The following is a 17,083-nucleotide window of genomic DNA, read 5'->3' as shown; positions in this document are numbered from 1 at the left end:
TCGCCTTTGCCTGGAAAGTAATCCATGCTTAGTTCCAAAATCATTGCCACGACGCGCTTGTTTTTGCCCTCGTTGTTTTCCGCTTTGTTAGTGCCAAACAGGGTGACGGTATAATACAACGATCCTATTTTAAGTCTGTTCATTGTTGACCCTTCGACAGCCGTCGATACACTGCCATTATCACTGGGGTCAGACAGTCAGCGAAGCGGATAAGGGCCCAATAGAACCTTTTTCATTATGTCATTATGCAACAGTTAAGATCCCATTGCTATGACTTTTTTGTGCTTTCTCGTAGTTTTACTGCAGCACTTTGCCAAACTAGTCACTGGTCACTAGTCACAAGTCACTGGTCGCTAGTCACTAGTCATTGCGTAGCACAGTGGTCTTTTCTATAATTTCAAACAGCACATTGCATCGGTCAATTTTTAACGCGATACCGTTAAAGGGCGACTGCATAGGTTTTAGAAATCGAGAGCTTAAAAAGATCGAATGCGTGAAACTTCCAGGTAAAGTATGCGAAGTCCTTTTGGTCTAGCATTTGAAACAGTGACGTAATCACCAATTAAAATTGGGACGGCCTTCAAGCTTCTCCGCAGCGCACAACGCTAAGTGGGAAACGCATTATGACGTCATCGAAAGTATCGGTACATTTCCAACGAATAAACGCCTGCTTTGAAGGAAAAAAGCCAACTCCACCGAGGGCAAAGCCCGCCGAACGTTGTTTGGCAGCGTTCAACGAGGCACGGCAGGGCGTGGCTGACGGCAGCGGTAATTTGAAATCATACCTTCCGTGACGTCACACTAAACTTCCCCGCACTCCTGCGGTGCTTTGAGGGGAAGTACAAAATTCAATCGTCGGTTACTTCACTATTTTAAACGGTAGTGCAAAAAAACTTTGCATGCTTTACCTAGAGCCTATATAGATTTGAATCCTTGAGCATCGTGAAATTCTCTAAAAGTGGCGTAGTTGCCCTTTAAGGGGCTCGTCTCGCAGAAAATCCGACGTCGTCGTTGACCGTGGGTGAAAAATCCGCGCAAAATCTCCAGAGGAGCAACCTAGGAGGCAGGTGGGCCACCTAGTTGACGTCACCTTGTGACGTTATCACAACCTGACCACCGGATTGTGAGCAAACTGCGCATCGCGGCAGATAAATTAATGATTGGCTGCGGGAGGCTGCTCGGTAAAAGCAACCTGAGTCGCGCAAGACCCACCGCTGGAGCACCTGCCATCGCAGGGCAGTGACGCATCCCTTAACCGCTGCACCACGGCGCCAGGAGTGGTGTGAGGACTCATAGGGATCTATGAATGTTAGGTAGAGAATGACGAATTCTGCATATATGGGCATTAATCCATTAAAACTATCGCGCCGTACCCTCAAGGAGGACTCATAGGGATCTATGAATGTTAGGTCGAGAATTACGAATTCTGCATATATGGGCATTAATCCATTAAAACTATCGCGCCGTACCCTCAAGGCAGAGCTTAAGTGTTTAGAAGGGTTGTTTTGTAGGCCAGTTGGTGATCCATACTTCAAGAAATGCTTCGGCGCGGCACACAAGGACAAAATGCAGAAAACACACCACAGAGAGCCAACTAACAACTGATTTTATTGAAACCCGCGTCAACGAATGTATGCTTTGCGCTCATCAGCGACAAAAAAAAAGAAAGATAACATGCAGTGAAGGGAGCACTACGTACAAAATGAACTGGAGCAAAATCGCTTGTCCTTGTCCTTCTTTCTCTGTTCTTGTTCCTAGTCGCAGCGCTGGTGAAATTTTGTTGATTTTGTACAAAATGATTCCCACCCATGGCGCGTGTGACACAAGCGAACATCGTCATGCCCCAAATCTAATCATTCTGATAGGAATTCTAATTCTCTCTTGAGAAACGTCACAGATGGATTGCTCACGCTTTTGTTTGTCCCCGAACGAAGAATGACTGCTGCTTCAAAAATTTCTCTTTGAAGCTGGTCTTTTCTGCGGCCTAAAATAACTGTACCGCTGAAGAGCGGGAAACAGCCGCATTCTTAGCAGTGCGCCGGCAGGTTCTCCCCAGTGCTGTTCTTTCCCGCTTTTCAGCGGTATAGTTATTTTAGGCCGCAGAAAAGACCAGCTTCAAAGAGAAATTTTGAAGCAGCAGTAGTTCTTCGTTCGGGACAAACACATGCGCGAGCAATCCATCTGTGACGCTTCTCAAGAGAGAATTAGAATTTCTGTCAAAATGATTAGATTTGGGGCATGACGATGTTCGCTTGTGTCACACGTGCCATGGGTGCTAATCATTTTGTACGTAGTGCTCTCTTCACTGCATGTTATTTTTTGTTTTCTTTTTGTCGTTGATGAGCGCAAAGCATACATTTGTTGACGCGGGTTTCAATAAAATCAGTTGTTAGTTGGCGCTGTGTGGTGTGTTTTCTACGTTTTGTCCTTGTCTGCCACGCCGAGGCATTTCTTGAAGCTTAGGTGTCCTTTCCAATTTTTTTTAAGTATTAGTTTTTTTCAGTGTTTGCCTCTCGGGTCTTGTTGTCCCATGTATTTAAGAAGGGCGCATTACAGCAGTTTTTTGTATTCTGTGACGACATGCTCAAGCTAAAACATTCGAACAAAACCCCCTCGCTTCATGTGCTTCCTCAAACATGTGCGTGTGTGCGTGCGTGCGTGTTAGGTGTGAAAACGCTGACAGCTTTCGTTTTTCACAAATTTTATGAAAGCTTTTGCAGTCAACATGAAACGGCCCGGGAAGTGATCGGGCATTGCTTTAGGCTTACGCTTCTTTTTGAGTATAAAGATAACGAACGTAGTTTCGATGTGAAAGTGACTGATCGCTGAATTAATCTTTGTACCTCAAGCGGACACATCTTGCGCCTATCGTATGATACAAAATTGTCTGATGTGGTTCGTCAGTGGCATAAGTGAGTGTCATGTTTCCGCCATCATTAAAGCGGCGATGATTGAGTGATCGATATGGCAACTCTAATGTGTTCCACCAAAAGTCACGCGCACGCGCTCCAAGCAACGTGTGTGCTATTGGCGTGAAAAGTGCCGAGGACGTGCCAGCGGCAACCGAGGCCAAATGCTTCGTTATTAGCCAGTGGCTCGAGTCCACACTTGTGGAGGTCAAAGGTTGACTGCCGTGCTCTAATCTGTTGTAGTGAAATGAAGTGATCGTCGACAGGCCTCGCATATATTTGTCTAAATCGCTTTTTTCTCGTCATGGAGTCTTTGTCCCTGATAGTACATTAAAAAAAATGGGAGACATTGAAGCTCTGGCTTAAATTAGGATATGACCACGAAAGCGCAAATGGGTCCTACCAAGGGTTTCTCTTGCCCACGCGAACACGGACACTGTTTCTTCTTTGACAATCGCAATCGTTATGTGAAACACCGTATGGCATAAAGCCCAGCTTTATCCAAGCCGTACGAACGTGGCTACGTGGCTTATCGATAGCGTGTCAGACTTGCAACCCAGGAGTTCGATTCCCGACTACTTAATCCAATTTCCTTTTCAGTGCAGTTGATTTACTTTGTATACTCACATGTCCTAATAAAATTCTAATATCGTAATGAAATAAATGATGTATTGAAATCCAGAAGAGTGCCGTGGGGGGCTAGTTGGTGCGACATATACTACAAACATAAAAACTGACCCCAACAACCAATGCGTTCTCACCCGGGTCCGCCTTGAGCGCGTACGCAGAGGCGGAGACGCAGTGCTCCTCCATGGCGCACTGCAGGTACAGCAGCTGCCGATCCTCCAGGTATGCCGATCGCTCCACCTCGTGCTCGTCGATCACCAGGTCCGCTTGTTCTGCAGCCGAGCGGAGCAGGGCATTACTCACACGCGGCGCACTCGGAGCAGCCCAGCCGGTGCGACAGCGAGTGAAAAGCCGCACTGGGTGTCACAAAATTCGGCGCACATTCGAATAACTTTGCATTTGTTTGCTTTCCCGGTCTCCTTTTCTTCGGTCTCGTAACGTTACACCTATCATTTTCCTTTCCATAATCGTCTGCACCGCCCTGAATATTAAGTTCACGCCTTTTCGTTAGCCTCCAAGTTTCCGTTGATATGTGAATACTGGCCAGATACAACTACCGCATACTTTTTTCTCGAGGGATATTGGTAAGTTGCCACGCTATATATCTGCTAAATATTCAGGGGGGCACTTTGTTGACCTAAAGTGCGGTGAGGCGAAAGCCTTAAGCGCGGTATTGCTGCTTGTGTCGCTGATGTGTTGTTAAGATGTTAAGCTTCGCCTCTAAGAATGGAACGCGGCAGCCTCTTGCAACGCTGCCAGGGAGTCCACAGAACGCCATCGCCCGTTCGGCTCTACGCCTTGCTCGTCGGTAAACTGGTTTTTGAGGAAAGAAAATGTATCTGTCTCGCATACCTCGGTAGACACCTGAACCTCGCCGTAACGGGAAGGGAGGAAGATGGGAGTCAACGAAGACACCGTATTCACTAGGCGCGCCTTTTTTCATTCCAAACCATCGAGCAGGCATGGCGGAGTGGTTAGCATGCTCGTCTCGCACTCCGGAGACCGGGGTTCGATTCCCGAACTCGACCAATATCCTACTCGGTTTTATTTATTTATGTGGCCTGATTAGAAAGGTTAATTAGGCTAATTGGGTGATTAAGCCCTGGAGCTTGAAGCATCACTATACGATCCCTTTAAGTGGTGTTGCATGGTGACTAGCCAAAGTACAATTGGCCCTGTTTGAAATTCGCGCACTCTGACGTCACGACCGTTTCGATCAACTGGAAAGCGTGACATTTCTGTCGACAACTCCTGCTTACAACGATGAGGCATTAAAGGCTTCCGCCTTCAAAACCGGCGCCGCGCGAAACCAATCTCGCCAGCGCGGGCCGTTAAAACAGGGAGAACCCCCCGAGAGCGCCTAACCTTGTGTGTGTTACTGCCCTCTCCACATCACTTGCCGCGCGACGCCAAGAGAATTATGTCAGCGCGCATCGTCGATTGTTCCAGAATGTTGGAGTAATTTCTGCTCAATGCTGACGGAGAGGGCGTAGCCTTGAGCGTGCTAAGTGATAACCTCTCCCCTTCACTCTTGCGCCGGCGACGGCGCAGCGCAAGAAGAATCTGGAAGCTTCTCGAAGCCAGTCTCCGCGCCTGACCAATGGGGACGCGCGCCCGGCGCAAGAAGGAAATTGCACAGCTGATACTGTGTGTATGTGCGCGCCTGCAGTGCCTTGGCGCGGAGAACGAACAGACGCGGAGCTCGACTATAAATGAAAGGCATTGACCGCTGTCTGTCAGCCCGAGCCGCCGTTCAAGCTTCAGAGAAGCGCGCCCGCTCGATTCCCGGGACAACACCACTCGCCCAGCAGCGTGCGTCAACCTGCGGGACGGCATCGTCGTGAAACTGGTCGTCGGACTGTCGCGGTGTCCGGTGAACAAACTGTTATGTTTGTTTGCCTATCTCTTATGTTAGTGCACTTCAGGTGCAATATTTCTTTTGTATTGTAATCTCTCTCAAAGGTTACTTTGCACGACTTGCATTGTATTGCAAATCACTTCGTATGTGCTTGTACGAGTGATTGTGAAATCCTCTGTATCGCCTCTTTGCTGTATGCAGTTTGTTTTGTCTGTGAACCTTTGGCTCCGACCCATTCTCTGGCTTGCGACCGGCGAAAGCTGGCCACCAAGCGACCAATCGTAGCTAATATGTGGCTGAGCTTGCCACGCTGAGTCGGGGGCATCTCCTTTATGACCGAGAACCCCTACCCGCCCCCCCCCCCCCCCCTCCACGCTCTAAGGGTGTCGGGAACGCACGCTTAAGTGCGCGAAGTGGTGACAATAGGTCTGGTGCACGAATTTATGCCGCCAGTGCTTCGCTGCGCTCACAAGCGTACTCTCATCTATAGCTGAGGGAGTGATAGAAAAGAAACGTTAACACGCGGCTTCCTGCGAAGGCCAGCTGAATCCAAGAGAGCGCTGTGCGGTGGTTGTGGAATCTGCTGCACTTGTGAGTTTCGAGCGTCGTGGTCGACATCTGTGATCGAGAGACAGGTTTGTTTTGAACTGTGAAAATTTCCGAAACGATCAAGGCATTGGCCGCGAAAGCAGCAAAAGCCTGCTAGATGAATCCAGCCGATCCGGTGACTTGAGCGACCCTTTTCATCAGGGTCACGTTACCGCACGGTTGTCACTCCGACCATTTAAGCGCACCGACCTTGGTACATTGTACATTAGATTCAAGGAGAGCTTTTTTACCAATACGATCTCAGGGTATGAGACAGACTTCGTTCAATGTGGTTTCTTGATTTCCTTCGTGATCCTTGCTCGAACGCGTGGCAGCTTGAAGCCCTGTCCGCGCAAGAGGGAAGCTACCAAATCATCAAGCCTTCTCCTTGCAGCACTGGCTCACAGCTCGAATCGTAGACACGTAGTACCGCAGCACATTTCTTTTACCAGCGTGTGTAACAATGTCGCAAGTAGCACATAGGTTCCAGCTAAAGAGTTGTTAGAAGGAAACGTACCACACAAATACCACCTTTAACTGTGGTTCCTCCCCACCCCACACACGCACACATTCCAAAATGCCTGTGTGGTAATAAATAATTGTAGCTCGGGCTTTTGCAGCCACGTTATTTTCCCCATTTGTCCGCGTTTTTTTTTTCGTGTCAGGAATGTCCTCATATGCTCTTCAGACATGAGCAAAAGTTGTACTTGTTAGAATTAATCAAAGTATGCATATTTTTTCCAGCCTGGGTGTTCACAGGAACACCCATACCGTGAATACACAGGAGCATCATTTCTCTATGAGCTTTCTCCATGCGCTGTTTCATTGGCCTCTGCGCATTCACAAGCATGGAACAGTGCCTTAAATTGCATATATAGTTAAATGCACACACAGCGGAATACACATTTAAATCACAATTACAAATATTCTCATGGTGAAGCGCAAAAATTTGAAGTTATTTCACTTGTGGGAGCAGGAACCTGATTTAGACAAAGCAGCCAACTTGGAGGCTGCTGAGAGCTCCTCTATGCTGCGACACGACGTTTGAAAAGGGGTGCACGCTACACTATAGTGTGCCCTCTCTGTATTCCAGTACCACTCAAAACACAAAGCTCAGATTTTACAAACGCGGTAAATCACAGAGACATTATAATGTACGCCGGGTCTGACGCGGCTATATTAGAACTGCAGAACATCTCTCCGTGATGGTTCCAAGTATTCGACAGATTCCAAATATTTTTCTCAAGAAGACCAAATTAGTTTTAATACTCAACAACGACACCCTTCTGACTCGAAAAACTGTTACTGTAGCTTTACGCAGTTGGGCAAATTAATTTAGCCCCACGGCAAGCACGGCGGTGGAAAGCCCTCTAAAGTAGATCACTTTAGATGCCCTTCGGAGGATCATTAGTAAAGATGAGAAAGATCGTTGTCGTTAAGGTTCCTTTGATGAAACAAAATAAATACAGGCAAAATGAGTATAAGTAGGTAGGAATCGGTGTTGGTGAACTGCATGTTTAAAATGCTTCTACTTGCTTGAGAAGATGTCCGACAACAGTTCGTTAATTTTTCAGACCGTACCGCTTTTACTTTAATTCCTCCCGTTTTACACGATGGCGAGGCAAAATAACGCAGACTTCGGGTTTTTCGCAATATCTCAGAGCTTGGCTCAATGAAACGCCTTGCGTATAGGAAATATTTGGCCCCTTGTTGCGGGGCCCTTCAACTAATACCCGCAGCGTTCACGGTCAGAAAAGGAGCAAAAAGGAGGTGGGAGGGGTTGTTTGTGTCCTCGATGCCCGTGACCCGTGACTAGCAAATGCACGTCGTACCCGTGACAGAAGTTGGAGAGCATTTTATCTCATCAGGATTTAAAAGGTTTGGCAGCAAGTTTGCGGGATTTGTACAGCGTAGCCTGTCCCTTTTTACGCCCCCAGCACCTACCCCTTACGCAGACAACGCCGGCGATGCTGTCTCCCAGCCCCGGGCAACTGACGGCGCCTGCGCCCAGCTGGTCGTGCAGGCAGTCGGCCAGGTTCTTCTCAAGACCCGTGCACTGGACCCCGCTCAGCAGCATGGTCTCGTTGACGCCGCCGAAGTAGTCACCCTGCGTTAACAGACCGGACTGCATCCTCGCTTGCACAGTGTCGGCCCTGAGGTGGAAGCTACAGCGAGTTGAAGCACACGATGTGGAGAAAGTGCACGGCTGCTCTCCCGTTGGAACTAGACCTTTGGTAGCATATACAGTAACTCTAGTTGGAACGATACGTGACTGGCCAACGTATTTGCGGTCACACGCCCTGCTATCACTATTGCCCTTGTGGTTGGCATGAGCCAATTACGAACTCTTCTTACGTGCCACTGCTCTGAGAATTACGCCTTCAGTTCCAGCAGATATTGATACAGAGTAAAGACGCTCTGCGCCGTTGCTTGTCCAGAACAGGAGGTACCCATGAGCTTCAAGGCTGTCCATAAACCAGTAGTTCCTTGCGCCAAGAGCTGAACTGAGCAAACACGTGTCCTGATACGCGCATTGTCACGGACGCCCAATTCGCGCCCTACTGTCGTGTCAATGAAACTCTGGGACGCATTCTTTGTGGCTATGGGGTTATCGGTTCGTTCACCACCGTGACCTGGGAAGAGTTGAATATCGTCAGTGAGAGAATATTCTGAAACATTTTAGCGCCCTGCCATCGTGAGCGTTGCTTATCCACTGTCGGCTGAAATGAAGGTCATAATAATATCAGTTTCTATTTCAGCTCCCCGACTTCGTGCTAATATATGCCCTGAGATCGCTACTGTTTCGATGAACAGAAGGCTGTATTCAACGCGGTTTATATCGAAAATGACTGCTACCTGCATTGGTCGTGTAGTTGGTATTATTTGCATGAATGTCGTGTACAAGTCTGATTTAGAACAGCGCCAATAGATATGTAAGCGAAACAACTTTCCACTCCATGTAAAGAGGCCGCTGCTTGGAAGTCCGCTTATTCCAAAGCAGTATTCATTCTTCCTGCTTGATGTCATTCGACCAGAAAACTGCGGAATGTTTCCAAAAGACTTGTCTCCATTGTCCGGTTAGGCCTCGGTTTCCAGGCGATGGATGTTCGCCTTAGTTTGCAGAGATGAAAACATCTTAAGGTTTCGAAAACTAGATTTGTCCTCTTACGGGCTGACGTATCTCTGAGCAGCCTGTAGCTTGGCAGCTCTGCTGAGGTGGCGATCAGCCTCTCGGCTGCATGGGTGTCGGGGTTATGCGCTGCTATCCGAACTTATTTGCAGTGTTGCTGGCTGGGGTAGCAGTACCTCTATACTTGGACCATTATGTCCGCCTCTTTAACATGGTCCCGCTTACCTCTTGAATGATGAACAGCGCAACAAAGACGGGGCAAGAACAAGAAGCGCTGTTCATCCTTCGACGGTGTCGTGACTAGCACTGTGAGGATTCTTGCTATTGAAGAATTCATGGGAACATTCACCCACGGATGAGGAACAAAAGAAAACATAGTGATAGGCATTGTCATAGGCAGGAACACGCAACAAGAGCGCCGGAGTTTATAGTAGTTGCTGGAATGACGAGGATTGGAATTGAAAAAGAAAATGTGCCAGCGTTGTATCCATACCGCTGCCAAGAGAATAAATGGCCTGCTTGGATGCGGTGCGGCTTTGAATGATGTGAATCGTATTTACTTTTTTTTTGCTTTTCCTTTTCTTTTTCTAATTTTTGCGCGTTTTTTTTAAGATTCCTGAATTGAGTCGTTGTGATCGTTGTGATAACACCTGGAACGCACTTCATGCTTTCCACTTTTTTTTTTCATTAAGAAACCTTGTGCGACCAAAAAAGTTGGGGGACACTTAAGTTAACCTTAACAGAATGACGAGACCCTTTACCGTCGCTTGGGCGTCCCCTGGCGCACCCTTTTGCAGAGATCGATGCGCTTGTTGCCATCACATGCTGCTTTAGTACACATCATCATCGGTGCTAATTAGTGACGCTAATAAGTGGCCCTAATGAAGTAAATGTTTCTGCAATGTAATTCGCCTACTGTGCGGTGTGAACGAACTAAACGAACGTTTCTCAGCGGTGTAGGGATAGCTTGCACGGTTCCCGACCCCAAGGACAGCGGTTCAGTTCTGTTTGGCCACCTTTCTTCCTTTCAGCGATACTGCTTTTACACGTCACTACCATCTGGGCCAATCAGGATTTTCCAGTCATGCCGACATCGCGTTTTCCGCCAAGCGGGACCTTTACGCTATCGCGTTAATGAAGCGTTTAGTGGATTTTAGCTCTTGCGTACTGTTTCCTTCATTCCTTCGTCCGTGTGCATTCTTTAGCGCTATGAATATTGACATGTACTCAGTACCTCAACAGCGCTAGCTTTTGCAGCCTACCTGTATCGCGGCATCGGCGTACCCAAATCCCAGCTGCCGGCAGACGGTGGCCGCCTCGAGCAGACCCCAGCCATCTCCGCAGACGATTCCCCATCCACGCTTTGGTAGGTACACTTCGACTCGGCCCTCCGTGCGGGTTCTGCCGCCGACCAGCCGCAACTTCACGCTGCCCCGGCTGCGACCCTGCAAGGCGCGGAGCGGCCTCTGTCATGGCCATACAGCTCTCTCGGAGGATAGGCCTAAATCGTTTCTTATGAAAAAAATAAATAAATACAAGGGGCACTTAAGATTGCTTACGTGATGTGAAGGCGAAAGCATAAGTGTGTCATCGTGAGCGTTCGACCTCGACGCAGGTTGTGTACTGCGAAATGAAACAAAGACGCACCTCCTAACCTCCTAAACACTGAATCCACAAAGGTCCGAGTGAAGCACTCGGCCAGTCGGTTCGTGTACTTGTAGCAAGCTAGCCTTAACCTTGACTAGCAGATGTATGCTATGTGAGACCGGAACTCGCGTGACACCAACCGGAACGCTGTAGGACAGATGGTTGCTTCGCAGTTTTGGTACTTTTGAGGAAAGAAATGGCGCAGTAAGTGTCTCACATCTCGGTGGACACCTCAACTGCTGCTTTAGGGAAGAGCTAAAGGGTATGGGTAGACATCAGATTGAAGGTGCATATGTCGTCGGTTCGAATCCCTGTTGGAGCTAGCCTGCAACTTGACTAGCACATGCAAGCTATATGCAACGAGATATCGTATGACACCACCCGGAGCGCTGTACGACAAACGGTAGCGTCACAATTTTGTTACGAATGTAGTCGGGAAAACTGGTGCCACAGTGAGGTCCGCCGGTTATGCCGTACGAGGAAATGGCGCGTCGTAGGCGATGGGGGGGGGGGGGGGGGGGGGGGGGGGGGGGGGGCTTTCTGTTGTGCCTGCCATCGTCGCACTGCGCATGTGCTTGAAAGATCAGAACTTTGAGTTCAGTAGTTTTGGTTTGTATTTTTGTTGACATTAGAAAAAAAAATAAACTTCTCTTTCCACGCCGCTTCGGTCGCCAGGCGACACCTGTTGCGACACCATATTTTTAGAACCATCTCTCGGCCTCAACACCTGTCGCCGACGGAATTTCGTCTAATGGGGCTTGTAAGGCTTTCGCATCTAAACACAAAGGTAAAAAAAAAACAGACGGGGCGGGACATAACAACAAAGCGCATTGTCTATTGACGCTGTTGACGGGGATGCCGTGACTTTTGCGGTTTAACGCTTCTTTGGAAACTCAGAAGGATTTTAATGCGAAAGCATTACTAGTGCCAGTGTGAGAAAAAGCTAGCGGCGTGTCTGTGTACTCGCAGATGGTACAGGAAATCCCAGCGGTAGCAAGAAAAATAGGATGACGTCATCAAGTGGCCGTAAGACGCACAGAGCACGCCGAGCACCGCCACTTGAGGCACTCATACACATGTACTCCCCCCTGGCGTATCTCAAGAATTTCTCAGAAATTTACAAGTGAGCCACGCAGGAGGCAGCACTGGTGAAAGTACTGAGGTCCGGCGAGGTGAGGATGCGATTTACCATCATCTAGACAAGAGAACGCTGACGATGCACAGCCAGCTACGATGCATGGCCCATAAGCAAATCCGCCGGGCTGCATATTTTTCATAAAGGCTTCACTTACGTAAGAATAATGAAACTGCATCAATTGTTGAACATTCAAGAAGTTCTCCGCAGTCGCAGAGCGAGAAAAAGAAGTAAGAAAGAACGGGTGACAAACAGAATTCAAGGGGTTTCCAGAAAGGGAGCAACCACGGTGAAAGCAAGAGTCACGCTGTCCTTACACGTATTTTCTTCTTGACCCTGACGGCAGAGGGCGTGTCGGCGGTTGTTGGCGGTGGTGGCAGGTAGCACTCCACGCCTGCGGCCTCGTCTCTGCCGCAGTCGTGAACCCCCCAGCCGTCGAAGGGGCACTCCGCGATGTGCAACTCCTGGCCCGTGCAGTACAGGTTGTCCATCAAGATCGGCCCTGCGTTAGAACAGGGGCGTTGTGGTGAGAGCCGATAGAGAGTCTTGCGATTTCAGAGATGTAACGTCACAGAAAATTTGCCGTTTTCCCCACCGCCTGGAGCTTGGATTCCCCTATATATATATCCCCTATATATATATAGGGAATTTTTTTTAATTAATTTATTTATTTTGTGGTGTTAATCAATTTAAAATATTACTGAATATGTTATCGCTTAAAGCTAATTGATTCGAAAAGCAGAAGAAAAAACAACGACATGCCGCCGGTGGGATCCGAACCCACGACCTCCGAATTACGCGTCCGGTGCTCTACCGCTGAGCTACGGCGACGGCTGTCAAATCTTCTGCTTTCGGGGGTACTTATATTTACAAATAACCTAACCTTGAGAGTGTTCATCAGCGCCACCCACGTTCTTAAGCGGCGGACGTAGCACGTCCTGAGTTACCGCTGATGTGACGTAGAACATCATCGAACGGCGAGGGTGGAAGCTGTGTGAGAACCCTCTTATGCTTCCTATGGCGTCAAGGCTGCCAGAACCGAGGCCCTTGCTAAGCAATTAAGCAAACAAGAGAAGGGGACTGAGGGGCTCGTTATAAATATGAGAGAAGCCAACAGCCACAGAAACCAAGGGACAGAGGGGATTTTTAATTAATTTATTGATTTTGTGCTATTGTTCGATTTAGAATATTACTGAATATGTTATCGCTTAAAGCTAATTGATTCGAAAAGCAGAAAAAAAACAACCACACGCCGCCGGTGGGATCCGACACCCCGACCTCCGAATTACGCGTCTGGTGCTCTACCGCTGAGCTGTATATATATATATATATATATATATATATATATATATATATATATATATATGAGAGAAGCCAACAGCCACAGAAACCAAGGAGCACTGGGGATTTTTTTTAATTATTTTTTTGTGTGTGGTGTTGATCAAGTAAGAATATTACTGAATATGTTGTCGCTTAAAGCTAATTGATTAGAAAAGCAGAAGAAAAAACTCAAGGTTAGGTTAGGTTAGGTTATGAACACTCTCAAGGTTAGGTTATTTGTAAACATAAATACCCCCGAAAGCAGAACGTTTGACAGCCGTCGCCGTAGCTCAGATGTAGAGCACCGGACGCGTAATTCGGAGGTCGTGGGTTCAGATCCCACCGGCGGCATGTGGTTGTTTTTCCTTCTGCTTTTCTAATCAGTTAGCTTTAAGCGACAACATATGCAGTAATATGCTTACTTGATCAACACCACACACACAAAAAAATAATTAATTAAAAAAATCCCCAGTGCTCCTTGGTTTCTGTGGCTGTTGGCTTCTCTCATATTTATAACGAGCCCCTCATTCCCCCTCCCCTTGTTTGCTTATATATATGAACACTCTCATATATATATATTGTCACGACCAGAGGAGCCGTGAAGGTAGACGTCGGGAAGAACCCAAGACCGGGAGCCTTCTTTTAATTATGGAGCCAGCTTCCATGACACAGAACAGAACAGCGCGCCCCGAGAGCCCACCGCCACCTCGTCGTCGTCTTCGACTCAGCGCGGAGGCCGCGCGGCGCGTTAGGCGCGTGGCAATATATATATATATATATATATAAGATAAAGTCACCAGAAATTGAAAAACATAAGAAGATTTAATTCACGACGTTTCGGCTGGAGGACCAGCCTTTTTCGAGGACACTCGAAAAAAGGCTGGTCCTCCAGCCGAAACATCATGAATTAAATCTTATGTTTTTCAATTTTTGGTGAGTTTATCTTATATTAATTAATTAATTAATCAGCTGCCAAGAAATAATTTTTGATATATATATATATACGAGGTCTGTTAGAAAAGTATCCGACCTTTGGCCGAATAAAAAAACTGGCATAACTGGAGCGTTAGAAACCTAATAACCTTCAAAGTAGTCTCCTTGGGGCTCCATATGCATCTCCCAGCGTTGCTGCCATTGTTGGAAGTATTCCGAAAAGACCCTTTTCGGAATGGAATTTAGCTCTGCTGTCGTTGCAGCCATAATGTCCTTTCTTTTCTGAAATCGCGCTCCTTTCAATGACCTCTTGATTTTAGGGAACAGCCAGAAGTCGTAGGGGGACATATCAGGAGAGTAAGGAGCCTGTTGAACTACAGGAGTCTGGTTTTTCGCTAGAAAAGTCTGAATCAAATGCGAGGAATGTGCAGGAGCAATGCCGCGAGGGATGCGCCAATTTCTTGTTGACCTTAATTCCGGTCTCTTGCGCCGCACAGCACCACGTAGGCGATGGAGGACATCCCTGTAGTACTGTTTAGCCATTCTTTGACCCTGTGGGGTGCGTACTCGTGGTGTGCCACACAGAGGGAGTCAAAAAAGCAGTCAGCATCACTTTGACATTGATGCGCACTTGTCGGGCCTTCTTTGGTCTTGGTGACGTGGAATGCGTCCTCTGTGACGACTGGGATTTGGTTTCCGGGTCGTACCCGTACACCCAAGACTCGTCACTAGTGATTACGGCGTCGGTGAAGTCAGGGTAACTGTTTGTGGAATCCAGCATCTCCTGTGAGACTTCAACACGAAGCTGCTTTTTCTCCACCGTCAGCAGCTTCGGCACGAATTTCGCCGCAACTCTCTCCATGGCCAAATCTTCGGTGATAATGGAATGTGCAGAAAAATTGCTGATGTCCACCTCTTCCGCAATTTCTCGGATAGTCACACAACAGTCCCGCATCACCACAGCGTTCACTTCGGCAATTACCTGGTCATTTTGGCATGTTGATGGCCGGCCGGAGCGTGGCTCTCTCTCCACGGATGTGCGGCCGTCTTTAAACCAGTTGCACCACTGCTTAATCTGTGTGCTGCTCATAGCATCATCACCGAAAACCCCCTGAACATTTCGAATAATTTCCACTTGGCTATCGCCAAGTTTCTGGCAAAACTTGAGGTAGTAGCGCTGCTCCTCTCGCTCCGCCATTTTCCTTGCAACAAAAAACCGACGAGAGCACTGCGCACTCCCTCACTCAAACGCTGCTTACCAGCGACTGACGCTATCGGCAGGCGGGAAAAAATTCGTGCATGCGCACGAGGGTTCAAGGTCGGCTGCTGTAAGCGCGCTTGTTTCATATCCATCAGGTGTTCGCAAAAAAAAAAATAAAGTCGGTTACTTTTCTAACAGACCTCGTATATATATATATATATATATATATATATATATATATATATATATATATATATATATATATATATATATACATTTAACGCTTTCAAAGCCTACAGTTAACGCTTACAAGAATCTTGGTATATGGATAAATGATCGGAGAGAGTACATGTGAGACCAATGGGAAGAAGTAGTAAAGAAAGCGGAAAGAAACGCAGCTGTCATGAAGCACACGACACTCTGGGGATATAACAAATATGAAGTGATCCGGAGAATCTGGAATGACGCCGTTGTACTGTGCTTGAAGTTTGCAATCGCTGTGCTGTCTGTCTGTCTGTCTGTCCGTCCGTCCGTCCGTCCGTCCGTCCGTCCGTCCGTCCGTCCGTCCGTCCGTCCGTCCGTCCGTCCGTCCGTCCGTCCGTCCGTCCGTCCGTCCGTCCGTCTGTCTGTCTGTCTGTCTGTCTGTCTGTCTGTCTGTCTGTCTGTCTGTTCGTCAGTATGTCTTAAAGGTGGCTGGGTTTGCAACCGGAGTTACGCATTTGCATGCTTAGCGATGCCTGGAAGCCCGCACTCACTGAGGGCCTTGCCAAAGTGTGCGCTGACGGTGGCGCGCGCCGAGGCGTTTTCGTGGCCCAGCATGCGGCAGATGACCTGTGCCTCGCGGGTGTCCCACTCGTCGTCGCACATTGCGCCCCAGCGGTCGGAGTGGAAGAGCTCCACGTTGCCGCGGCCCTCGTGCGTTGTCACCCGGGCGCCGATGACGAGCCGCAGGCTGCCTTCTTCCTCGCCGCCAGCGCCTGGGGCGCGGCAGGCCACCAGCACGGCCGCCAGCAGGAGGAGCGCCGCCTTCCGCCTGCGCACGGGGAAAACGTACAGTGTCCGCCGCACAGAGAAAGCTACCGCCGCTTCCGGGTACAGACTTCTCATCTGTTTTGGTAAGAGGGACATCGTCTTTCTGCACAAACCCAGTTTGGGATAGTCGGTGCAGTTTAATTTTAAATCGGGCCAGGTGGAACAAAGAATAAAAAAAAGGCAATGCACGCAGAAGTCGACGATACAGGTTATTGAACTTCATTCTGCCCAACCATTCGCATGGTCTAAGCGCTGAGCCTGTAACTAGTCTACCGTCATGGGGAGTCACTTTACCATTCAGCTGTTCGAAGCTAATAAAAAGGCACCGTCAACATCATGCTAGGCTATACTGGTAGATTATTAATGCGGTAGAATTAGAGGTCCCATTCTCGAGAAAAGCCGGCGTACGTCCGTCGGTCTGTGTCACGAAAAGAAAGGAGACCCCCGCTCCCCCTCTCTTCCATCGCCAACGGTTCTTTGAGGAGAAACCTGAAATTTGATCATCGATTGTGGCACCATTTGAAATGCTCGCGCAAAAAGTTTTGTCATGCTTTACGTATAGCCTATATACATTTCAATCTTTGAATATGGCGGAGTTCCTAAAAAGTGGTGCGACGTCCTTTAAAGTAGAGTAGGTATCAGTCAAAGAAGAATGCGACTACAAAATAAGGCTACTGAAAGAAAAGATGGAAACACTTTGATA

The 17,083-nt window shown here is 48.1% G+C and overlaps 1 protein-coding gene across 1 annotated transcript in view; it reads right to left on the bottom strand.

Moving 5' to 3' along the window:
- Positions 1-17,083, bottom strand: part of LOC149356280 (lysyl oxidase homolog 2-like) — a 51,537-nt gene that overhangs the window by 15,781 nt on the left and 18,673 nt on the right. Inside the window, exons 2-6 of the mRNA XM_089584162.1 lie at positions 16,104-16,381; positions 12,212-12,396; positions 10,375-10,557; positions 7,927-8,089; positions 3,671-3,808 (exon numbers count right to left, since the gene is read on the bottom strand). Of these exons, the coding sequence (XP_089440288.1) occupies positions 3,671-3,808; positions 7,927-8,089; positions 10,375-10,557; positions 12,212-12,396; positions 16,104-16,381 (947 nt within the window). The remainder of the gene's footprint in view (positions 1-3,670; positions 3,809-7,926; positions 8,090-10,374; positions 10,558-12,211; positions 12,397-16,103; positions 16,382-17,083) is intronic.

This window comes from Amblyomma mixtum, chromosome 3, assembly GCF_055824585.1.
Source record: "Amblyomma mixtum isolate Tamu chromosome 3, ASM5582458v1, whole genome shotgun sequence".
Classification (NCBI taxonomy): Eukaryota; Metazoa; Arthropoda; class Arachnida; order Ixodida; family Ixodidae; genus Amblyomma; species Amblyomma mixtum.
Note: the sequence above shows the minus strand (reverse complement) of the source record. Positions and strands in the feature narration are given on the sequence as shown.